This window comes from Pezoporus occidentalis, unplaced genomic scaffold (genome assembly GCF_034315485.1).
Source record: "Pezoporus occidentalis ecotype Australia unplaced genomic scaffold, CSIRO_AGI_Poc_V1 ctg93, whole genome shotgun sequence".
NCBI classification, from domain to species: Eukaryota; Metazoa; Chordata; class Aves; order Psittaciformes; family Psittacidae; genus Pezoporus; species Pezoporus occidentalis.
This window is the reverse complement of record NW_026916294.1, coordinates 9065901-9090495: the sequence shown is the minus strand read 5'-3', so window position 1 is coordinate 9090495 and position 24595 is coordinate 9065901. Positions and strand designations below refer to the sequence as shown.

Here is a 24595-nt window from a genome sequence, read left to right as displayed (position 1 = left end):
AGCGGAGCAGGTCCCTGCAATAAGGGTGACTTGTCCACACTTCACAAATCAGCATTGTGACAGATAAACTTGTCCCCAGAGTAATGGGAATGTTGTCCTTTTGTCTGACTGGAGATTAAGGGGCATAATAGGCAAAGAAAAAGCTTGAAGTCAAGGGACTTGACAACAGTCAGGGAAAAAAGGAGTAAATTATTCATACATACAGTATGCTGTGAAACCCAAATGGACATCCTGCTTCTGACAAAGGAGCAGGAAGAAAGGAAGGGAGAGATGGTGCAAGCAGCCTCAAGCATAAGGTATGACAGGACTGAAACAAATATCTGCTTCTGTGACTGCATTTCAGGGATGCGCATGTAAGAATTCAGGAAGTCTAACAAAAGAAAAAGCTGATATTCATTAACAGTGAGATAATGTGGAAGAGATTAAAAAATAACCCAAACACATCAAGAACATTGTCCAGATGAAAAATACAAGCCACTGCAGAACCAGATGTGTCTATTGCAATTTCACAGGGAATCTTCTCTTAATTCTGATGAAAAAAAGCAAACTACTTTGAAAAGAGAAAAATTCAGATTCAGAACTAAAGATTACTCACTCACAGGCATGCAAGGCAGGACAGCAGCAAGAAGGGAAACGTGAGAACAGTGACAAAATTACCAGCAGGTGTGTGCAAGGCTTGTGAGGGAAATGAGCACTGAGAAGAAAGGGGAAAGAAAGCAGATGTATTGACAGGACAGAAAATAAATGGAGTACCAGAAGATGGCTGAAGGAACGCAGGGAAAATGCAGAACAAATGCAAGGGACTTCTAAAAATACATAAATAATGTAACTCTAAAAAAGAAATCCAAACCCAACCTCATCTAAACAATATGGATTCAGAGACACTACTTGAACTGTTACTGAAAATCAGACAGCAGAAGAATCAATGAGAGCCTTTGGATGAACACGATCTTCTCCTGGAAGAGAAAAGGTATTAAAGAACAGGAACAGAGTAGCAGAACCCTTTGCAAGGGAATTACTCTTACTCCAACCCTGCTCCCATTGTAACAGCACAACAGCTAATTGCTGCTGCTTTATGTTTTGGAAAATGGAACCAAAGACCTGAGTTCTGCCACCATCCCAAATGGCCTAAACTGATGTGAATTTAGTTGTCATATGTACAGAAAAAAGTTGGAAACACACAGCTGGGCATGGAACCTGGAACTTATTTGTCCAGGAGATGGTTCCATGCTACTTAAGATAGGCTTGCACTCAGGAATAAGAAGCATGATGAGAAGGATTTACAGTGGAAATGTAAAAATCGGTACACGTAGGACAATAACAAGAAACTAGAAAAACTGGAATAGCAGCCAAAAGGCAACTGCAGTTTTATTTACCAAACAGAATCCCTCGCTGGGTTAGACCCCATGAGTCAGAAAGAGCACGAGAGATGGCAGTGGGCACTGAATGCTAAAAGAGATGGCATCGCAAAGGGCCTGCAGCAACAGCCAGTGTCATTTGGGGCTGCGCACACAGAGGCTGAATCACAACTGCAGGGCATGGAGTAGTCTCTGTAAACAGAGTTGCAATGTGTTCAGGTACCTGAAATACTGCATCTCTCCTTCAGGCCCACTGCAATGAGTGTATTGAAGTATTCACACAAAGTCTTGTTGGCCTAAGAGACTTCTAACTACAAAGCTGTATCACTTAAGCTGTCTATATCCCCGGAAGCAGCGACATGTTCCTGCGGCCACATCCCACACAGAGGAGTAAGACACTCTCACTTCTTGTTTCCCAAAACAGTATCCACCGGCTTTGATGAAGTTAAAAAAAAAACCCAAACAAAACAAAACCCAACCCACAACAAACCAGCCAGAAACACTGCTTCTGGCCCAGCAGCTGGAATGCTGACAGCTTGGACCAGATAAAAACACAAGCTGTTTGGAAAACAGCCTTGCCCAGATGCTGTTTTCCACCTGGCAAGGCTATAAAATGCAGTGAGCTTCTCACCTCCGGCTCTTTCGTGGAAGTAACTTCTAAAGAATCATTCTCTGTTGCAAACAGATACCAAAAAGCACAGATTGATTGAGGCACTGCATCTGGTAGGAACCCTGGGAGATAGTGGTGTTCAGCAATCCAGTCTTTTGAGAGGATAAAGGTCAGGGCACCTCCATCCCAGAGGATGCATACTACATATATACGCATACTACATAGCTGTCAGTAACCATGTAACATAACCATTACTGTTAGTCACAAGTAACTAGATATGCTGGAGGAAGCGAAATGACTGCTCATAGCATGCCAGCACGGTAAGAACAATGCAACACTTGTGATAAGCCATCAGAGAACTGAGCTAACACAGCCGAGCTAGTGAAGGAGGCACTGGAGAGCAGGGCTGGGTGGCAGTGCGGCAGGCACTTCAGACACAATCAACCCTGCGGGAAAGTCACCATGAATATTCCAAAAGGAGCACCCCTCATCAATCATACTGGCAGGGGACACTTGTCTCGAGTTCCACTAATGAGCAGAAGAAGAAATAACGAGACACCAACTCAATTATCATATGCCAGAGGAGAAATCCCCCATGTCTCCTCTGCGACGGACAAGCCACAGTGACAGGTAATGGACAACACATCGGATGTATTCCAGTGCAGGCTTGTAGCCAAGCCCATGATGGCTGTTTAGAACATTTTGTTTTCTATATAGGACTAAAAGGAAATCATAATTCAAACATGGCAAACATCATCAGTTCTAAGAGACCGCTTCCTTACAAGAAACCGTGGCCTCTCCCAAGCACTCCAGGTCTGGAGCTACTCCAGTTTGTCACGGCATCATGGTAGCTTTTGAGGGAGCAATCTGGAATCATTTAACATTCCTAGAGGTGCAACTCTGTAGCTTCCCCAAACAGAGCATGTTTTGCTGAGGTTGGAAGTTTACCATGAAAATGCCTGATTTACCCAGGAAACCACTCAAGAACATCTCGGGCAGATAAATACGTGTTACTCCAGCTGGAATAAGGGTTTTTTAAAGGAACACTCCGTTCAGAGGCTTTTCATCATCACATCATCTTCGGGATTATAGAAAAGACAGGAAATACTCCTCACAGAGAGGAAAGGGAGCCCTGAGCCCATAGCTGACAGAACAACCCATTCCGCAGGGCTGCAAGGTGCTGCCCACCCAGTTGACAGCAGCTCTGCTGGAGGAGAGCACATTCCTTCCACACTGCACAACATGTCCTGCTCACTGCAAGGCAAAGGAAAGCATGGAACCAGCTGCACAAATGAAGCTTACTCTGCTCTCCAGGAGGTGTCAGGTAATAGGTACTGCCTGCCCAAACAGGACAACAGGGTTATAGAGATGATAACATTGACCCCATAGCACTTTGAAGGATCACTGTAGCTGGCACTTAAGTGATATTTCCAGTTGTACTTGCAATAACTGCTCTCCTTCCAGGAAGGCATTCATTAGATTATAACTTTCCAAAACATGCATTTGGAAGTTTTAATACTAGGGAATTCAGAGCACCTTCTGAAACATAACGTTCTGAAGGTGCTCGGCCACAGTCTCACAAAGTGAGCCCAAACCTCATGCACTTCCCTAAGTCAATGCTTTTCTAACTCCCACGAGCAGGACACTGTCCCTGAGCACACTGTGGGTGGCAGCAGGACTGGAATGGGTTTTAGCTCTTGCATCGTACCAAGATAGGAGGTACTCTGGGTGAAATGCAGTGTATTTGGATCCAGCAGTGCCATTCACAGCATAATCTTTACGGGTAGAATCTGCCTTTGCAATCGGAATCAACAGTACTGATGCATTTGCCAAAATACAACTCGTATCTCTCACCCCAACTAGAAATGGGATTACTTATCACTGAAACAACATCCACGTAACACCGAACACAACAGTTGTGTCACGGAAAAAGAGTAAGAGTGAACACAATCACACAATCTTATCTTGTTTCCTAATTGAGCTTGCATTTATGTGCTCTTAGCTATTAAAGGAAAAAAGGAAGAGCAGCCCTATTAATTGAGGTTGAAAAATACCATCGCATGCACAGAGCAAGCCCCCGAGCATGTTTGCACAAAGTCCTTTCACACATTTTTTTCCAGACGTGCTGCCTGATCAGCATACAAACCACTGAGAACACACTAAGACGTTATGATGCAGACAGACATTTTACTTTGGCAAAGCTCTAGTGCGTTCCTTGCAGTCTCTGTACAGTGAAAACCTGCTACAACCCTGCAGGGTATGTGTTTGCATGGTAGCACAATGAAGACGCTTTCTCCCGCCTCAGAATAGCGCTGTGAAGATTTTCCCTGAGATAACCAGAGTGGAAGTTAAGGCTGATGGATTGACTGCCTTAGCAAAAGCATGTTTCACACCCAGGACTGCTTTCCTTCCAAGGCATTGTGATGGGAAGCCAATAATCTGTATCCCAGTGGGTAGCCTAAATGAAGATGCAGAGCATTTTGCTTGGCTTTCAGGTGTTTACTGCCTTCTGCCTCCCTGCATAATAACTCACTGCCCAGAAAACCCAGCTCTGCCTCCCATGAGAGCCACCAGAGCCAAAGGCAGCTGTGGCTGGGTTATGCTTAACTCAGCTCATAGCAAGGGCACCAAGAATTCACAGATCAATCTCAGCTGGGCCCTGAAAAGAGAAAGCCTGCAGCAGGAGGGGTGATCCCTTCACTGAGGGTAAGGCAACTTCCAAAACTAAATGTGGACTTGGTTCAATGGCGCATTCCTGAGTCAGCAGCAAAGACTTCTATTGTGGACATCAGCTCACCTCAGAAAGCCAAGATCCTCCTACAAAGCACCAGAAGTCCTACAGCCATACTACTGAACCATTCAGTACATCAGGGCTTACACTTCATGGTGCCTGTATTTAGTGCCTCTCTGAAATCCTGATGGCCTGCATACAACCTCTCAATTGTCCCGCACTAAAAGACAAACACAGAGAACCCCCCAGAAGCCGACCTAGGCCAGCCAAACTCCTGCAACAGCCAGAGCTGCATCTCAGAAAATGAAGCACTGAGAAGGAGCATAGGAACAGCAAAGACTTGTGATAGAGCCTAGAAAAAGCAAGCATGTTCCATAGCACTGAAATCAGTGCAAAGTTCTCCTTCCCCTGGATATGCATAGGGCTGGAAGAATTGACACTACACAGATGAAAGAGACAGAGATGCCCGAGGGGACAGATTATTGTCCCTTACTCTGCCACCACTACCACTGCCAAAGCACAGTCAGACCAGAGACCACCTGTGCTGGGCACTGGGACAGCACAGCAAAGTTCCTGCCTTGAAGAACAAAACATCAAGACGCAAACGTTACACAAGCAGCTCAGTAGATGAAGAACGTGGGCAAGCACTAAGCAAGCAGAGTGTGCAGCTACACCATTAACCCAGTTCAGATCTGGGGCTTGTGCTCCCTTCAGTTTCAGGGAACACAAATTCCTGCATGTGACCCACTCACTTGGGAATGCTCAGGCTGGCTGGAAACAGGAAACACAGAAGCCCCAGTCCCACACTGGCCACTGTGTCCTGCCAGGACTTCTCAGACACCTGCTGACTCTGCAGGCATCAGCACACACTGCTGTAGCCTCCAAAGGAAGAACCAGGTTCCATCAGCTTCTTCCCACCCTGACAAACACTGCATGGGTGAAACTTCAGATTAATTTCACACATCTGACAGAAGCTGGCGGGTCAGATGGCTGCCCCCATGGCTACCAGCACACAGAACAGCCTGTCCATTAGAACAGGCTCATGGAAACCATACCTGGGAAAAGGCATAGGATTCATTGGACCAAAGAGCCGCCCTTCAAACACCTTTCAAACTGACACACAACCATTTCTGCTCACTCACTGGCATCGCACCCCTGTAACCCACTTCTAAGCTCAGTCTCACTATTGCCAGCCATTCTGGCTTTGCTTTGCCCAAAGCAGTTCCTCTTCTCTCTCGCTCTTGCAGCATCTCCGTTTATGCAGACTATGTACACACACAGGTTTCACCATCGCTACGTTCTGCGCTCTGAATCTGTAAGTTCTATTCTTTCAGCAGGAAGTCAACCTGGTAATTCTGCCTGCTCTCCAAATTCCAACCTGGGAGTATCCTATCCGCAAATAAACAACACCTCAAGTCACTTTAAAGCTATGGAATGATCACTGCTTCCTGCTCCACACAACAGCCTCAGCGTGTGTCACCAAAAGGTGTACTGGCTTTTCACCGACACATTTCAGATTCCTTCACACTTGCTGCCTGCTCAGCCCAGGACCTCCTTGGCACTGCAATCACACAGGCTTTTTCCTGCTAGCGGGGAGTATTTTGGGACATTTTCACTCTGACACACTCAATTGCTGAGTCTCTCCCTGCAGACGTACCAACCTTCTGAAGCCCTTTCACAAAGACCGGTGTTCTCCTATCCTACAGGAACAATTATTTGTTCCCATATTGCATTTTAAGCCTCTAGCTTTTATGGAGCACTCGCGCACATCGCGTGCATACAGCGTATCACAGCCCAGAGATACGTGGATTCAGAGTGACATCCTGAACCTGCCCCTTAACTCTCAGGAGAACATCTCCCGATCAACATCTGATAAGATGAGCGAAACAAAAGACTCACGGCTCATTAACACATCCAGCACCTCCTGGCTTCAAGACAGGTCTTTGCATTCTTCCCATAAGCACATCTAACCTGGACAGACCCTTAACCATACAGCCAACAGTAACGTTTACCCCATTCTGCTTGTTTTTCAGCTCTGCCAGAGATACGACTGAGTTCAGCTGCCAGCACAGGGAAACCTTTTTGCTGTTACCTATGGTCTGGAGCACAGGTGACAACCCCACGGGCCCACGGATGCCCGGTGGCCGCTGCCTGGCTTCAGGGGACTGGCCCGTTCATATCAGGGCAAAGAGGCATCTTTAGAAGCCGCGACGATGTCTCCCACTCTGAAATCTCCCATCTCGGCAGAGGCCGCAACATGGAGTCAGCGTAGCAGCGGTCCGGTGCTGGCAACCGGGTGCCGCCGGCCCACAGCGCTGCCGCTGCCCGCACTGGAAGCACGCCCCGCGGCACGGCGGGCAAACGGCGGCCGGGGCAGCCACTCGGGCGCATCCAGCCTCGGGCTGGGGCAAGGCGCAGCCGGCACCGAGGGGGCGCGGCCCGGCGGGGCAGGGATGCTGCAGGCGCCGTCGGTCCCGGAGGCCGACCGGGGACCGCCTCCTCCCCTACCCGTGCCATCCCCGGACCCGACCGGCCCTGGGCTCACCACGGCGCCCTCCCGCGGAGGGGGGCAGCCCCCGTGCGGCGCGGCTCACCTGGGCACGCAGCTCGGCGCCGAACGGTCGATCTCCCACGTCGCGAAGAGGTTCATGGGCACCGGGACCGGAGCGGGGCCGGCCATCGCTGCTGCCGCCGCCGCGGCCGTCGTCGCTACGGCCGCCGCCGCCCCGCCGGTCACCGCCGGGGGCCCCGCGGCGGGGCCCGAGCCCAACGCACCGGCCGCTGCCGCCGCCGCCATCCCGCCGCCACTGGCGCTGCGGCCGGCCCGACCCCCCGCCTCAGCGCCAGCCTCCGCCTCGCGCGCGCCCGCTCGCTCGCGCGGCGGGGCGGACCCCAGCGCCCAGCGGCAGCCAACCAGAGCGCGGCAGAGCCCAGCAGGGGGGGAGGCCTGAGACCAATCAGAGCGCGGCTAAGGCGAGGCCTGCGGCGGGAGACCACCCAATCGGAGCGGGGAAAACGCGACTTGGCCAACCGGCCAATCGGAACCGAGAAGGGGGTGGCCGAGGGCCCAGTAGCAAATGGCAGGAGGAAAAGGAGGCGGGGGCCGAGGAGGGGCCAGCCAATGGGAGCAGAGCAGCTGCCCCGTGGAGGAGGGGCAAGAGGGGGCGTGGTCGCGAGCCCTTTAAAGCGCGGCATCGCCGGCTCGCGCGAGCTCGGTGAGGGGTGCGGTCGGGCGCGCGCCCGCCCGCCTGTTGCCATGGCAGCGGGGAGCAGAGCGGCGGGAACAGCCGCGATACCGCCCCCTTGCGGACGGGATGTCGGCGGGGGCCGGTACCAGGGCGGCTACATGGGTGCAGTGGTGTGAGGTTCAGCAAGGAAAAATGCCGGGCCCTGCCCTTGTGCCACACCAACCCCAGGCAGCGCTTCAGGCCTGGGAAGGAGTGGCTGGAAAGCTGCTCGGTGGAAAAGGACCTGGGGGTGCTGATTGATGGAGCTGAACAGGAGGAACTTGTGCACAAGTGGCCAAGAAGGCCAACAGCATCCTGGCACCGGTGTGGCAGCAGGGCCAGGGCAGGGATTGTGCCCCCGTGCTGGGCACTGGTGAGGTCACACCTCGAATCCTGTGTTCAGTTCTGGGCCCCTCACTACAAGAGGTGCTGGAGCAGGGCCAGAGAAGGGAACGGAGCTGGTGCAGGGCCTGGAGCACAAGTGTGATGGGGAATGACTGAGGGACCTGAGGGGGTTCAGTCTGGAGAAGAGAAGGCTCAGGGGGGACCTTACTGATCTCTACAACTACCTGAAAGGAGGATGGAGCCAGGAGGAGGCTGGGCTCTGCTCCCAAGGAGCAAGGGATGGGACAAGACGAAACGGCCTCAAGCTGCACCAGGGGAGGTTTAGGCTGGATATTGGGAACAATTTCTTTGTTGAAAGAGGACCTTCAAGATCACCCACTCCAACCGTTTCCCAGCACTGCCAAGGCCACCACTAACCCATGGCACTGAGGGCCTCGTCTACACGGTGTGTGAACACTTCCAGGGACGGTGATTCCAGCACTGCCCTGGGCAGCCTGTTCCAATGCCTGACTGCCCTTTGGGGAAGGAGTTGTTCCCAGTATCCAGTAGAGGCTACCCCCTGGCCTAGGGGGCTGCGGGTGAGGCCGGGCCGAGGGGCTGTGCAGGCTGTTGGATGAAGGCGGTGCGTGTTGGGGGGTGCAGGATGTACCCCAGCGCAGAAGCCGATGGGGCCCGGGGCGGCCGAAAGAGGCTGGCAGGAGGGCCCGGAGCGGAGCGGGCGGTGCCGGCGCTCCGGTGAGGCGGAGGCCGCCGCAGTCCCCGCCCGTTCGCCCGCTCGCCGGGAGGGGCCGAACGCCGCCGCAGCAGAGCCGCCGCCGGGGCGCGCCGGGCCCGGGGCCACGGGGAACCGCCCGAGGTAAGCGCTGCCGGCGCGGGGGCCGGACGGGGGGCTGCGAGCCGCAGCGGGGCCGCTCCTCGGGCAGGGCCTGCCGCTCCTCCCCTCCCCGGGGGCCCAGCTGGGCCCAGCCGGAGCGGGTGGGCTGGGGGCCGCGGCTGCAGCCCGCGGCGGGCAGCACTTTGCTTGCGGCAGGGGCGGTGCGGCTCCGCACCGGGCTCCGATGGTCGGGCAGGGCCTGGGGAGGCCATGGGTGGAACGCAGGAGAAAACGCGATGTGCGGCACACTCCAGATGTGCCACATCCGCTGTGCTAGCCTCGGCTCTCCTCCCCGTTAGAGGCACCTGCATGTGGCAGGCTTGGGCTCCGCTGCCTGCCTTGGCGTGCCAGGATGCTGCTGCTGGGGATGCACGGCTGTGCAGGGACCCTGCTGCTTTGGCCAGCACGCAGGAGCTCAGGTCACTGGTGCACAGCCAGTGCTGTTGGTGTCCGCATCAGGAGCATCGGTTCGCAGGGGTGGCCATCAACCACGCAGTCACCATCCTGCTGCCTAGAGCTCGCTCCATTCACGTGCTGGGTGACAGGATGGTGCCCCAGGACCCCTGCATAGCCCTCGGCAGGCAGGCATCGTTCAGCGCGGTGTCAACACCATCGGAGGCAGCTGATGCCACTGGGGGCAGGCAGGGTGCTTTTGGAGACTGTGCTTTGCTCTGCCCCAACCTGGGAAAAGTGGAGCATCCTGGCTGAAACTGAGGGCCTGTTGCAGAGCTCCTTGGGTCTGGAGCTGCTTTTCCTTGCTTTCAGTTTGTCTGGGCATGGGTAAACAACTGTAAGCAGAGCTCTTGGGGAGCGTGAGGCTGAAGGAAAGCGAAGGTGTTGGACCAATTTCTTCCCTTTCATCCCACAGAACAGCCAGGCTAAAAATAACCCTTCGCCTCATGCTGTGTGGGAAAATAAAGGAGACTAGAGAGGGAGTGCTCCTGGATCAGAGCAGTTAAAGACCTGCTTGGTTTAAAAGCATAGATAAAATCTTGTGTGCCTGAGGGGGGAGAGGGAAAGAATATAACCAGTGCCACTGTCTGGGAAATCCCATGGGAAATAAGGCATGTTCCCTTTGCAGTGGCAGAGACTGAACAGCGTGGTGAGCTACTGAAGAGGCAGTGCCGCCTGCCCCACCATATCTTCATGTGCAGCCTGGGAGCTGCAGTTTAGCCAGCATGTGCCATCAGGATGGCTGGGCTGGGAGTCATGAGAGCATTTCGGCTGGGAGTCTGTGGCTTCGGAACAAGCCAGGCACATAGCATGAGAGAAGAGTCTGTGATGCTTCCCACCTTCTTTCAGCCATCTACAGCTGTTTGGGAGAGGGGCCCCCAGGAGTGGTGATGGGGAATGCCAACAACTCCCTGATGGCCCTGCCTGTTCCTCTGTGCAGGATGGTTCCCCCACCACCTGTCAGCAAGCCCCACATCTGCCTCTCCACAGTGCTCATCATGACCAGCCTTGTCCTCATGGATGCCTACCTGGTGGAGCAGAGCCAGGGCTCCAGGAAGCTGAGCATCTGTGTCATGGTGGCAGTGGGTGATGTGTGCTTCCTGCTGGTGCTCCGCTACGTGGCCATCTGGGTTGGGGCAGAGGTGAAGACAGCTAAGAGAGGCTATGCCATGATCCTCTGGTTCCTGTATGTCTTTGTTCTGGAGATCAAGGTCTACTTTGTGTACCAGAACTATAAAGCTGACCGGAAAAGCCTGGATCTCATAGCCCGCAAAGCACTGACCTTGCTGCTCTCCATCTGCATCCCAGCCCTCTACATGTTGTTGGTCGCCACAGAGCACATGGAGTACGTCAGGACATTCAAGAAGAAGGAAGATCTCCGCAACCGCCTCTTCTGGGTCATTGTGGACATGCTGGACGTGCTGGACATCCAGGCTAACCTGTGGGAGCCCCAGAAGAAGGGGCTGCCGCTCTGGGCGGAGGGCATCATGTTCTTCTACTGCTACATCTTGCTCCTGGTCCTCCCTTGTGTGTCCCTCTGCGAAATCAGCATGCAAGGGATTGGCATCATGCCTCACCGGATGATGCTGTACCCCATGCTGAGCATGCTCACTGTCAACATCACCACCATTTTCATCCGAGGCAGCAACATGCTTTTCTTCAGGGACGCCCGTGTCTCCAGCATCTTCATGGGCAAGAACCTGCTGGCCATCGCCCTGAAGGTCTGCACGTTCGTGCAGTACCAGCGGCACCAGCACCACGTGCCCCCGGGGCTGGAACAGGCCCCGCAGCACAGCTCCCAGGCCCAGCCCTCCCCGGGGCTGCACAAGGCACGGGACCAGCCTGCCTGCCCCGAAGAGCTGGCCCAGGACAACACGTGACAAGCCAGCAGGGACCACAGCCTGGACACTGCCGTACCTGCAGGCCTGAGGCAGGCCACTGAGCTTCCTGCCTGGACAGAGGGCAGTGGCCCCGCTCCCTCCCTCCCTGGGCAAAGCTGCTCTGGTCCTCAGGGGTCGCATGGCAAGAGGCCCGCACAGCAGCTCTCTACAGCTGCAGAGCAGCTCAGGACCTCAGCACCCCACTGAACAAATGGGGTATCGGAATGGAGGAGGATGAGGCCCAGTTTGCCTGCCCCCTCCAACTGCTCCCCATGCCCTCTGGCCAAGCAGGGCTCAGACTGGGGGCTCACTAGCTCAGTGCTTGGTGACAGCCTGCTCCCTGTGCTGGGGGAGCATGGCCTGGGCCTAGCCCTGCCCATCACTCCTCTCAGCCAGCTACAGGCCTGGGGGGGCCCTGAGGGAGAACTGTTCTTTTTTTGTATCTCCCTCTTTGCAATAAAAGACTGAGCCCTGCAGCCTTGTCCTGTGTGTGTCCCTGCTGGCAGGCAGGTCCCCTGGCTTCTGAGGGTGCCTGTCCCTCAGGTGATGGCATGACCAGCTGCAGAGCACATCTGGGAAAGGGGGCACCATTCAGGGACCTAGGGAGAGCCTCCCAGGCACCTGGGTCTGAAGCCATTCCTCTTGACCAGCAGCTGGGAGAAGAGAGGTCCTTGTGAGTCTGGTGGGCTTTCAGGGTGTCACTGGGGAGTAGGGGTAGAAGCTTTATCAGCCGCCATTATGCCTGTGCAATCATATGCAGTTACAGTAGTGATGCCAACCATGCCCAATGGCTGCTTTCCCCAGGAACCCCCAAAGCAAGTCCCCACATTCCACCTGGGGGGACACCAGGGTAGGTTGGTAAGAGACACATGGCCAAGACACCATCAGAAATGAGTATAACAACCCAACTGACTCCTTATGCTGGGAGGCCACAGGGAAGAGCAGCTTTCCGCACGGTACAAATCGCTCTGGAGATGTTAGAAGCACAGAATCAGCTGGGTTGGAGAAGACCTTCAAGATCATCAGGTCCAACCATTCCCCAGCACTGCCAAGGCCACCACTAACCCATGGCACTGTGTAACTACACAGTTTGTGAACACTTCCAGGGACGGTGACTCCATCACTGCCCTGGGCAGCCTGTTCCAATGCCTGACTGCCCTTTGGAGAAGAAATTGTTCCCAATATCCAGCCTAAACCTCCCCTGGTGCAGCTTGAGGTTGTTTCCTGTTGTCCCATCCCTTGTTCCTTGGGAGCAGAGCCCAGCCCCCTCCTGGCTCCATCCTCCTTTCAGGCAGTTGTAGAGAACAATAAGGTCCTCCCTGAGCCTTCTCTTCTCCAGACTGAACCCTCCCAGGTCCCTCAGCTGTTCCCCATCACACTTGTGCTCCAGGCCCTGCACCGGCTCCGTTCCCTTCTCTGGACCTGCTGCCACCTGCCCCAGTGCCACCACAGCACTGGTTGAGCTGGGCAATGCCCCAGGGCTTCCCCTGCTGCAGGTTATGGGCCCAGGAGCTGGCAGGCAGAAACAGGCCCATGGGCTCACTCCTCACCACTAATGTGCTGAACAGAAGTGGGTGACAGCCCACCTTGCAGGACAGAGGCATTTGGCTCCAGAGGAGCAGGAGGAGAAGGCAGGGCTGCTTTAGGGGTGCACTAGGTCTGTTCCCAGCTGGGCAGGACCTACCAGCAGGGATGGGGGCACATGGACTCAGGAATGCTGCTCCCACATGGTCCCTCAGCAAGGCCCTGGCAGCTGTGACACAGGGGTGAGCCACCTCCAGCCTGTCCAGGCTCCTGTCTTCTTCCCTTCTTGCACTGAAGTACAGGTGGAGGTTTGGTCACCTTTGAATTAAAACATGAGAGCAGAAACCAGAAGACCAATGCCACAAGAGTCAGGACAGCCTTGGGCTTGGTGCTGCCACCAAACTCTCCTCTGAAAGCACAAGGATGCTGCAGGCTCTGCATGCCACATCCTGAGGCAAGAAGAGGAAGCAGGAGCCAGCACAGCACAAAGCAGTAAACCACACACAGGTTAAAGGCAGCTGAGGATCCCCATGTGGTCTCTAGCCAAGCTGGTATGTCCTATTTCTCCTGCCTTGCCCAAGTCGCACCAAAACCCATCATCAGAGCAGATCTTGCTGCACCCACAGGAAATGCAGATGCTTAGCAGCACCCTTGGGTGGGTGTGATAGAACTGCTCATCATTCCATCTCTTGCTCATCACAAGGCCCTTCTCCAGGCTCCCCACAGCACAGCTGTGCCATGGGGCACTGTGCCCTGCACAGCTGAGACACTCACCCAGCACATGCACTGACCTGTCAGCTTGTCTGCGTCACATCCACACCTCCTTGTCAGCACAGCTACAGGAGATGGGGAAAATGAGTGAGGAGAAACAAGAGAGCTGGTGCTCAAATATAATGTTGGAGAGAGAGGCATTAACTCCCAGAGGTTCACTTTTGTCTGTACTGGCACTGCTGCCAGGAATAAAGGCAAACGGAGGCGTTTTACTTCGTACACTGCACTTGTGAGACCACATCCAGACACTGCATCCAGGCTGCTCCCCCAGAAGATAGATGCTGGTCCTCTGGGCTGACTCCATCTGAGGATGTGAAAGTTGTCAGAGGCAGGAGCACTGCAAGGAAAGGCTGAGGGAACAACAGGGTTTATGCACACTCAGGAAGAGGAGGCTTTGGGGAGACCTAACAGACCCCTTTTCTTCTCACACCCCAGACCTATGACAAGAGAAGATGGGGATAGGCACTTCCCTGAGAACAAGACAATACGTAGGGGCTAAAACCAGGCAGGCTTCCTAGATCAGGATTAAAAGGAGTTTGCATCTTGAGAAGCCAAAGCAGTGGAGCAGAGGCCAAGAGAGGTGGTAGCATCTGTCCCTGGATTTTCCCGGAGCCAACTGAAAAAGCCCTGGGCAACCTGCTCTGAAGCCAGTGCTAGCCCTGCTCTGAACTAGAGCCTCTCTGCCCAAGAGAGGCCAAGAGGCTTCCTATTCCCACCTCAGGTGGTGAATAGTAACACCTGGAGTAGAGGCAGCAATGCAGGGTAGGGCTTGTGCTCTCACAGCTACAGGAAGAGATGGGCAGGTGCATGGACAGGGACAGCTCTCAGTGACAAGTGCACCTGCATGACAGACTTGTCACAACCCAGGTGTGGTGTAAACCACAGCAAAGAGGACATTTCAGCTACAAAAAGGATTATTTTCTTTAGTTCAGACTCTGCTGCCCTACGTCAGCACTGTACAGTGACAGACAGATACCAGGAAAAGGGCCTGGCCCAGACAGAGAGAGTCCCAGTGCCAGACAAGAGCATGTCTGTCCAGCAGTCACAAGCTCTTCTGCGAGGGCAGGCGGCGCTTGTCTTTGATGGCATTCCTCTTCCTCTTCTTGTTCAGGAAGCTTTCCAGCTTCCCACTCCTCTTCAACTCTGCATACTTATCAGCTAGCTCCAGTTTCTTCATCTCAGCTGTAAAGAAGAGGGAGCAAGGTTAAAAACTTCAAAATGAAGCCTGGATCACCTCTACAGATCAGCCCTTCCTCACCTCTCCCTCCCTGGCTCCAGGCCTGACTTGTCGCTTGAATACCAGCACTAGAACAATCTCTCCACAGCTCTGTGGAGTATTATAGTCAGCTCAGTTCCAGTGCTGGGATTCCTGTCAGCAGTAATAGGTCTTCCTGCAGCACGTTCATGCTGAGTACTTACATTTCTTCAGGAAGAAGGGCTTCTTTCCCTGCTTGGCCAATTCCCTCTGTTGTCTCTTCCAAGAGAGCTCCCTCTCCCTCAATTTCTGCTGCTTTTTCTGTGCCTGTTCTTGCTGTGTCTGCATAAAAAAGATGACCGATGTCAGCATCCAGGCAGATCTTGGGTCATAGTGCATTGTCTCAAAGGAGAGGAGATGCTGCACTGAACTCACCATGCGGTTCAGGAGCTGCTGGAGTTTCTCCTTCTGCTCCACGTTCCGGCATTTTTTCAGCTGTTTCTGAATCATCTGAAGAAGACAGCAGAAAGCTGGATCACTGCCTGCTGCCACCTCCACTGCGAAAGGCAGAAGCTGCCCTTGCCAAAGCAAGGCTCTTCTGGCCAAGGACAGGCACACAGCATCACCTCTTTCTCCTGCTTCTTGATACTGTCCAGGAAGCTGTAAGTCTTCATAAATATTTCAGGCTTATACTCTCCAGAGAGGTCATCAAATCGAGGGTCTCTGTGGACCTGAAGGCAGGGAAGGCAAAGGTAAGACCTGCGGCCAAGATAATCCTATTAACAGCCCGCTTACTGTCCTTCCATGGATCAGACCTTGTCTTTTTTCGTACTAGCAATATCATGCACCACCACTGAAAACATCTGCAGTTGGCAAAGATGGAGTCCAGTAATGGGACAGTAGTCCCTCACCAAGTCAATCACACCTGCATCCAACCTGCCAAGCAACTGGCATTTCCATATGCAAGTCTACCACCCAGGAGCAGCCAATTCAAAGAACAGCAACTGAAGTGCTGCCTCCAAACACCTGCAACTCCCAGACCAAGAGCTGGCTGAACGTGTGTTGTCAAGGTGATGGATTTGGGAATTCAAACCTATCTAGGTTTTCACAGATTACCTGGGTCAGGTCATACAAAAAAGACACACAAAAAGAGATCTCCAACTGTGGAAATTAATGTATTAATATAATCCAGCAATGATAAATCAATGTTAGATTAGAGACTAGGTGGACATACGAACTTCCAGGGTGATTAGTACTGAACAATGACCACCGCTTTCAGTGCAACTGTCACCGGTGGCAGCCATTACATCTTCTAGATACACTTGGGGCTCAAACATTTAAGTTACTCCTCTAGCTGTACATTCTGCAGGGCAGCAGGTTATACAGAGAGCAGCTGCTCCTGCACTCAGAGAAACACCAGCACTACCTGTGCTCACCAAGCCCTGACCCTCCAGAAACAGCCCGTGTCATCTAACAGCATCACTGAGGGAAGTCAGCTCCCCAGCTGGGGAGAGAAGCACTCACCTTCTTTCTGACAGAGACGACCTGGCGCAGAAAAGGTACAGGCTTCTTGGCAGACATCTCCAATGGCCTGAAAAAAAGTGTACTTAAGAGCAGCAGAGGACAGAATGAGGCGCAGGTAACGTGTCAGGAGGTCAGCCAGACCCTCATGAGAGTATTAGTGCACAGTGCCAGAGCAGCAGACTCTCCACTCAGTGCTCACCGTACCTACAGAGAGGTAGGTGCCTTGGTCAAGGTTACTACAACCAAACGATCTAGAACTGATCTATACCACCACTCCATCAGTAAATGGGCCACGTGGTATTCCTCTCCATATTTTCATTCATCATGCACCAACCCTCTTCTATTCCTGGCTTACCAACTCATCCACTCCTGACTAATACACTGTAAAATGAGAACAGAGTTGGGAATTTCTGCACTGATCTGAGAGCTATAGAGAGGCCAAAGCTGAAGCCTGCTCAGTTCCAGGGCATTTCCCTGAAGCTCTTTTTCTAAGCAGCTCACTTCCAGAACAAAACTATGAGAGAAACAGCATGTGAGATTTACAGCAATGCACCACTTAAAGGATTAGGGGAATTCAATAAAAACAGGATTATACAAACTGTGTGGCAGAAAGAGAGACACTGTGCACTCAAAGTGCCCCCCAGACCTGGGTAAAAGACAGAGCAGAACTATTATTGTAATCAGCTGTTTGCAGCAAAAGAAACATTCATCAATAGGTTAGGGAATGCCAGTGTAACAGAGGAAAACTATTCAAATCGCTTAGATACAACCCTAAGGACTGAAAACCAGCTAAGTAGAGCATACAAAGGGTAATGGTATTACAGCTGTTACCAGTGAGGGCCTGTGGAGCACCGTGAAAAGATCTAAATCTGATAGTTTTTGTGGTGTTGAACACAGGGAACAGTCTGTGATGATGAATGCTGGGGGAGTGAGGAGGTGTCAACACATATGAGCATCAAGAGGAATGAAATACCAGAACAAGTCACTGTCTCTACAACTCCCCAGCCAGCAGAAGCCAGGCAGAAAATGCTGATGGGCAGGAAGGGGGTTAGAAAGCAGCAGGTAACAACGTAGGGCCCAAGTAACATAAGTAAAGCACTATTACACAGCTTCAGAGACAAGCATAGCATGCATGGGTTAAAAGAGCCTTAACACAGAGGGTGCAAAGGAACCGAGTGCTGATTTAGCTATCAAGTAACAGGTGGGGGGTTTGAACAGGACAGGATATTAAGAGCTCTGAAACAGCAACAGAGCATTCCCAAATGAAACACTATAGTGAAACACATTATCATGTAGCACATTCAAGGACAGCTACACCAACTCCAAGGCAATGGAAACACAGCAGAGCTCCCAGTATAACTTTTGCAGTGCAGAGAACACACAGGCAGTTTTCTGGTGACAGAGCCACCTCTTTACCCCTTTTTGCCTTGCTGCTGCTTCGCTGGAGCTTTGGTAGGTTTGGCAGTTTTCTTCCCCCTGGTCATTTGCTTGCACACACTTGTTCTTGCGTCATTCTGCATTTGCAGCAGTTCCTCAAAAGACATGTGAGAGAGATCTGGAAGAAAGTGAAGAGATACCTGAACTGAACAGCTTCCCAAGGCACTTCCCACCCCCTCATTCACAGAACCACAGACTAGTTTGTGTTGGAAGGGACCTTAAAGCTCATCCAGTTCCAACCCCCTGCCACAGGCAGGGACACCTTCCACTAGACCAGGTTGCTCCAAGCCCCTGTGTCCAGCCTGGCCTTGAACACTGCCAGGGATGGGGCAGCCACAGCTTCTCTGGGCACCCTGTGCCAGGGCCTCAGCACCCTCACAGGGAAGAATTTCTTCCTAATGTCTCATCTCAATCTCCCCTCTGTCGGGTTAAAGCCATTCCCCCTTGTCCTGTCCCTACAGGCCCTTGTCAAAAGCCCCTCTCCAGATTTCTTGTCAACCCCTTTAGGCACTGGTAGCTGCTTTAAGGTGTCCCTGGAGCCTTCTCTCATCCAGGCTGAACCAGCCAGCTCTTTCAGCCTGGCTCAAGAGCAGAGGTGCTCCTGCCCTCTAATGTTATCACAGAGGTGCTACTGCCATCGCTAAAGCCCTTGACCAAGGCTGAACTAATGGGACATGAGGGAAGCTTCTGGCATCTTCTCACAGAAGCCACCCTTGCTACCAAACCCTTGCCATGCAAACCCAGTGTGCTGCCCCGTGACACAGCTTACTGCGCGCTCTGCCCACATCTGCTGCCAAATTCAGGAATCAACATAAGGTCAGTCACATTGGCTCAGAGCATGGACTCACCCTCCCAGTCACTCTCATCTTGGCTTCAGAATCTACTCACATCATCCAGTAAATGTACTGAGGATATCAACGTGCTGCCTCAAGCAATGTTTTCTTTTTCCTTTCTCTAAGCACCCAGGAACCCTGCTCTGTCAAAGCCCATCAGTCCTCTGGGAAGGGTTAAGGGAACACTGTCTATCCAGAAAACAAATGACTCTAGGACTTAGACAAAAGCATGTGCCACTGTGCTGCTGTTCAAATCCAAACTAATTATACAAGATACTGGGGTAACAGAGCAATTAATCACTATAGAAGGCAATATCTGAGTACCACTGGATACTCAAAGCATTGCCACACAGACAAATGAAAGACTATGAGCAAGGACAGTCAAAAAGGACAAAGAAAGCATTAAAGGGAAGGAAGAATGATGTGGAAGTTATTCTGACATTCTACGGAGACAGACAAGACATGGTCACTTTCACTACAATACTCCGTTTGGCTGCAATTCCAAAACAATACCCTTAAAATAGCACAGGCTTACAAGATGTCAGAGAAATGCTCCAGGCTTGGGGCAGAGTGGCTGGAAAGCTGCCTGGAGAAAAAGGACCTGCGGGTGCTGATTGATGGAGCTGAACGTGAGCCAAGAAGCAGCCAACAGCATCCTGACCTGTATCAGCACCAGCGTGGCAGCAGGGCCAGGGCAGTGATCATCCCCCTGTACTGGACACTGGTGAAGCCACACCTTGAATCCTGTGTTCAGTTCTAGGCCCCTCACTGCAAGACAGACATTGTGTTGGAGCAGGTCCAGAGGATGGCAATCACAGAATGGTTTGGGTTGGAAAGTACTTTAAGATCATCCAGTTCCAACCCCCCTGCCATGGGCAGGGGGGCCTCATACTAAACTATGTCACCCAAGACTCCATTCAACCTGGCCCTGAACACCACCAGGGATGGAGCATTCACAACTTCCTTGAGCAACCCATTCCAGTGCCTCACCACCCTTACAGTAAAGGACTTTTTCCTTATATCTAATCTAATAAAGGGCCTGGAGCACAAGCGTGATGGGGAATGGCTGAGGGAACTGGGGGGGGGGGGGGGGGTTAGTCTGGAGAAGAGAAGGCTCAGGGAGGACCTTGCTGCTCTTACTGCTCTTTACAGCTATCTGACAGGAAGATGGAGCCAGGAGGTGGCTGGGCTCTGCTCCCAAGGAACAAGGCAGAGGACAAGGGAAAACAGCCTCAAGCTGCACCCCCACGTCCTTTTCCATGAGCAGCTTTCCAGCCACTCTTCCCAAGCCTGGAGCGCTGCATGGGGTTGGTGTGACCCATCACTGAGCCTGGCTGAACCTCACACTACTGGCCACAGCCAATTGGATCCAGCCTGTCCAGACTCCTCCCGCAGATCAGCGCTCCCAGCCAGCTCAGTGCCATCTATGCCCTCAACCAGATTGGACAAAAATCCACCAAAACACACTAAGCAGCACTGGAGTGAAGGAGCCGGAATGGAGGAAGGGGACCACGCCGTTGCAATTCTCGTTGCACCGCACGGGCGGCCACGCCGCGATATGTGCTGCTTCAGGGCGATGCCAAGACCCAACCCGCCCCATCGTGCTCAGCGCCCTGAGGGGTGACGGCACGTCCAGGGCTGGGACCGCCGCCCTCCCCGGTGGGCCCGCCGGAGCGAGGCGGCCCTCACCTGTCCCGCAGGCCCCCGCCACCTCCTCCTCCTCCCCCAGAGGGCTCTCGCCGCCGTCACTGCTACTGTCGTCGCTGTCCGCCGCCTCCAGCCCCGCGAGCGGCTCATGCTCATGCTGCTGCTGCTGCTGCTGCTGCTGCTCCTCAGCAGCGGCTCCGTACCCGCCGGTCCGCGGCCGCCGCATCCCCGGTGAGGGCGGAAGCTACACGCGGAAGCGGAAGTGACGGTGCGCGAGTAACACGGAGTCACGCAGGTGGAGAAAGGCGTTTATTGGCGCAGGCAGGGTGCGTATTGTGCGTGCGTAGCTGCGGGCCACGCCCCCTCCAACCCGTTGCCTAGGAGACAGGCCGGCGCGGCGGCGTTCGGGCCCCGGGGCCAGGCCTCGGCCTCCGGCTCGGGTTCGAACCAGGGCCAGTCCGCGGCGGCGGCGGGCGGCGAGAGGCTGTCGGCCAGGGCGCGGAGCTGAGCGGCCAGCAGGCTGAGCTCCCGGCACGGCGGGGCGGCGGCAGGCGGCGGGGCCGTGGAACGGGGCGTGTGGCGGTGCTGCCGGGCCCGCAGGTACGCCGCCTCCTCCTCCCTGCAGCGGACACGGGGTGAGGGGCGGCCCCGGGGGCACGGCCCCTCGCTGCCCTCCTCCCACCCGAGCTCTCACCTGAGGCAGCGGCCGGTGCAAGTGATGGAGCGGCCCCCGCCGTCCCGCCGCGCTGACACGTGGAGCCAGGCCCAGGTGCGGTCCCTGCGCAGGACGCGCAGCACGGCGGGGTCTGCTGTGGCGCCGGCCCCGAGCGCTGCGGGCGAGGAGCTGCGTTAGCCTGAGCCAGGCACGGGGCACAGGGGCAGTGCTGCCGGGGGACCCCGCGGGTGCGTGGTGGGGACTGCAGTCAGCCGCTGCTGTGGCCCCACCGCCACAGAAGCCACAGGTGGTGGAGCCAGGTCTGTGCCAGTCCTGCCCTCCCTTTTTAGCTGGGGCTCAAGCAGGCTTGCCCCTCCTCTCTGCACTGTGGCAAAGCAGGGCACCTGTGTTCCCAAGCTTGAAAGCTACGTGTGACCTTATAGGCAGTGTATGGAGCATGTAAGTGATTCTCTAGTTCATCCTTTTTGGAGCACGAAGTGACAGCATGCAGGACTAGGTCCCCTCTGTTTCTGTTGTCCTGGACAGGCACTTTTCCGGGGTAACCACAGGAAAATACACGTGTTACCAGGTCTGACACTCACCCACGGCCCTGTGCTGGGAGGCTGCCAGGTCAGCATCCTCAGGGTGCAGGAGGCTGTACCACGACTGACCCATCAGTTCCTCCCTGTGGTAGCCCAGGTGGTAGGTGACACTGGGGAAGACAAGGGGAAGGGGGACTGAGGGCAGGGTCTGCACCATGTCAGCAAGGAGCAGCTGTGACAAGATGGGAGGAGAGAACAAAACAGCAGGGCTACAGCGATGCAAACAAGGGAGGCAAGAGGCTTGGGCAGTATCTGAGAGAGCCTCGCACACGCAGGGCTGCTGAAGGGAAACGTGCAGCTATGGCTGCGGTGCGAGCAGCCTCACCTCTCCGTGGCATCGGTAAATGTCATGTCTAGGCTGTGTGTGCTCTGGAACAGGTCCTCCTGGGAGCCAGCATCCGCAGGCAGCCGCCTCACCGGGCTGCAGAGGGCCAGGAAGGCTGTGGTGGAGCGGGAGGGCGGCCAGCGCAGGGCTGTGAAGCGCCCGCGCACCACCACGGCCCGATTCCCCTTGTGCTGCAGTTGAAAGGCCTTGGAGGTGCGCATCTCACACACAAACGTGACTTCTGCAGGGAAACAAACCGGGCAGGGCTCCCTCGCTGGCCCTGGCAGTCCTGAAGGGCTGGAGCAGGGCAGCAGCATCTGTGAGATGCCAGCCAAGGCCTCCCTTACCCCTGCCCGGCTCCTCCTGGGCGAGGAGGAGCTTCTTGCGCACGTCCTCGTGGGCTTGAGGGTCTAGGATGTCAAAGACCATGTCCCCATGGGCAAGCAGCTCCACCTGACAACAGAGGGGCTGCCGTTGTGGTCTGTGTGTGCTGCCGTGAGCCAGGCAGCTCGCTGGAGCCACAGGCACACAGGAAAGGTACGTGGGGACAGTGACCGCAGTGGGCAGGCCTTACCATGGAGAGGCCCAGGACCTGGGCCACGTTCTCTGAGATGTAGACCAGCTTGCCATCGGCCGAGAGCACCAGCAGGAACCCTGGGAGCAGGGACAGCAGCTCCGTGCCAAGGGCTGGTCCTGCAGGAGCAGCGCAGCCTGCAGGGGGGATGGATCACAGGGTGAAGCGCTGCCGTGGTGGGGCAGGAGCAGTGCCCCACGCAGAGCGAAGCTCATGTGGGGTGCAGTGGTGCTGTGGGTACCTGGGGGGAAAAGCTGAGCCCCCCGCAGCTGGAGGCACACCAGGGCCATGGTGTGGAGGTAGGAGAGCCGCTCCTTCTCCCGTGCTGAGATGGGCAGTAGGGAGCGCAGTGCCTGCAGCTCCATGTTGATCTGGTCCCGGCGAGCCTTGGAGGCACTCTTGGTTGACCTGCAAAGCCAACCATTGGGCAGGGAGAGGGACAGCATTCCCTAACTGCGGCCATGGGGAGAAATGTGAGCTCAGGAATGTGAATGGAGATGCTTGGTGCCCATGGCAGCTGTTTCTGGGACAGCAAACTCTTGGCAGCTGCTTTGGTGCAATGGGAGCAGGCTGCCCCCCACAGCTGCCCAGGGGGACGCCGTTGCTGGTGCCCCTCTTGCTAGGGGCCAGGTTAGACAACGACATTTGCTTTGGGAGTGCTTGGGCTCTCCCCAGAGACCTCCCACCAAGGATGGAAACTGCTCCCAGTGCCAGAATGCAAGCCCATCACATCTGTCTTCACATCTGGAATCCCTCTGCCCCTCCAACCTCCCACGCTGCCTCCCCATGCACCAGCAGCAACCCTGCTGTCCTAGGCTGGTGCTAGCCCCTTGCAAGGCCCATGGGACACTGCAGAAGCTGGTCTGTGCTCTCCCCAGCTAGGAGACCTCACCTCAGTGCTGCAGGAGGGAGGGAGCTCGCTCACCTGAATGGCTTGGAGGCCCTGGGCATCTCCTTGCCCCTCCTGGGCAGGCAGCTCATCTCTGCCTGCAGCGGCCTGTGGCAGTGGCTGCAGAAGATGGTCATGCTGCTGGCACTGGGATGCTGCTCCCTCCTTCGCCTCTGGCTGCGTCTGAACCTGCTGACCCTGCTGCTCCCTGCCGGCCTTCTTTTGTACCCTCCTGGGGTGTGCAGGGTTACCTCTCCTGACGCAACCCAAACAGCCCGGGGCTATTTTTAGAAGGCAGCCTGCTAAAAATAGCCCTGGCAGGCGCTGCAATCTGAGAGGGGAAGCAATAAAAGGAAGCCAGGGTCTTTAAAGCAAACCTGGCCTCTCAGGAGGGGGTGCTGATGAAGGTAGCAGGGATCTCCCAGCGGGGCACACATCCGCCCAGCTCCTGCCCCGCTGCTGTTGCCGGCCCAGCAGAAGGTCCATGAGAAGCTGAGGGCTTGTGGCTGGTGCAGCAGCAGCTCTCCAGCACCACTGATGACTGAGCTGGTGCTGCGACAGGGAGCTGATACAAGGAAATGCACCAGGGACCAGTGAGCAGCGTCCATGTCCAGGTCTGCAGCAGAGTCCTGGCAGAGGGTAGTCAGGGCCACAGCCCCCCTGAACCTGAGAAAACCCTTGAAGTGGTGCCTGGGACCCTGGTGAGCTCCTTCCTTTCTTCACAGAGAAACCTCCCCATCGAAGGCTGTCTCCCCTAGAGGCGGCTGCCATGGGGCACTGAGCCTGTTGTCTCCATTCAGTGTCCCAGGATTGTGATTTTCCCCAGTGACAGCCATTCACAGACAGAGCCCAGAACACCCCACAGAGCCCCTGTGCTCAGTGCCATGCTGCCCAGTCCATGGGTGTTTCCAGTGCCTGGCACCCTACAAGGAGATGAAGCTTGGTGCTTCAGTGCTGGGGAAGGGCAGAAAGCCTCCAGCATTGAGAGAAAGCCTGTGGCTGAGGTAGCTGGTTGAGCTGGTGCATTATGCATGGGAGATGCCCACCCAGCCCTCACAGGTAACCCGTGTGCTCTCAGCACACCCTGGCTCCATTCAGGGCCCCAGCCCTGCCCTTGTTGTCACCCATCACGGCAAGGTGC

The 24595-nt window shown here is 54.8% G+C and overlaps 3 protein-coding genes across 4 annotated transcripts in view; 1 reads left to right on the top strand and 2 right to left on the bottom strand.

The window, feature by feature from the left end:
• Window positions 1-7511, bottom strand: part of LOC134157200 (phosphofurin acidic cluster sorting protein 1-like) — a 42510-nt gene extending 34999 nt beyond the window's left edge. For both annotated transcript variants that reach the window (XM_062605922.1, XM_062605923.1), the window contains exon 1: window positions 7294-7511. In XM_062605922.1, the coding sequence (XP_062461906.1) occupies window positions 7294-7496 (203 nt within the window). In that variant the 5' untranslated portion in view covers window positions 7497-7511. The remainder of the gene's footprint in view (window positions 1-7293) is intronic.
• A 959-nt stretch (window positions 7512-8470) lies between these two features.
• LOC134157135 (transmembrane protein 121-like) lies at window positions 8471-11795 on the top strand. Its single transcript, XM_062605733.1, has 2 exons — window positions 8471-9127; window positions 10014-11795. The coding sequence occupies exon 2, from the start codon at window positions 10489-10491 to the stop codon at window positions 11476-11478; it is 990 nt and encodes a 329-aa protein (XP_062461717.1). The 5' UTR covers window positions 8471-9127; window positions 10014-10488; the 3' UTR covers window positions 11479-11795.
• A 2132-nt stretch (window positions 11796-13927) lies between these two features.
• Window positions 13928-23920, bottom strand: RRP36 (ribosomal RNA processing 36). Its single transcript, XM_062605729.1, has 12 exons — window positions 23491-23920; window positions 22807-22973; window positions 22566-22702; window positions 22339-22444; window positions 21992-22232; window positions 21667-21776; window positions 17909-18047; window positions 16493-16559; window positions 15595-15699; window positions 15404-15478; window positions 15193-15310; window positions 13928-14955 (listed from the first exon to the last, which is right to left on the bottom strand). The coding sequence occupies exons 1-12, from the start codon at window positions 23589-23591 to the stop codon at window positions 14816-14818; spliced, it is 1506 nt and encodes a 501-aa protein (XP_062461713.1). The 5' UTR covers window positions 23592-23920; the 3' UTR covers window positions 13928-14815.
• Window positions 23921-24595: the final 675 nt, after the last annotated feature.

What these genes read in the sequence shown, in the direction of transcription:
- RRP36 (XM_062605729.1), bottom strand. Translation starts at nt 23,591, where the DNA reads ATGACCATCTTCTGCAGCCACTGCCACAGGCCGCTGCAGGCAGAGATG. An exon ending in AGGGCCTCCAAGCCATTCAG is followed by an intron (nt 22,974 to 23,490) that starts GTGAGCGAGCTC and finishes TTGGCTTTGCAG; the next exon opens with GTCAACCAAGAGTGCCTCCA. An exon ending in AGGTCCTGGGCCTCTCCATG is followed by an intron (nt 22,445 to 22,565) that starts GTAAGGCCTGCC and finishes CTCTGTTGTCAG; the next exon opens with GTGGAGCTGCTTGCCCATGG.
- LOC134157135 (XM_062605733.1), top strand. Translation starts at nt 10,489, where the DNA reads ATGGGGAATGCCAACAACTCCCTGATGGCCCTGCCTGTTCCTCTGTGC.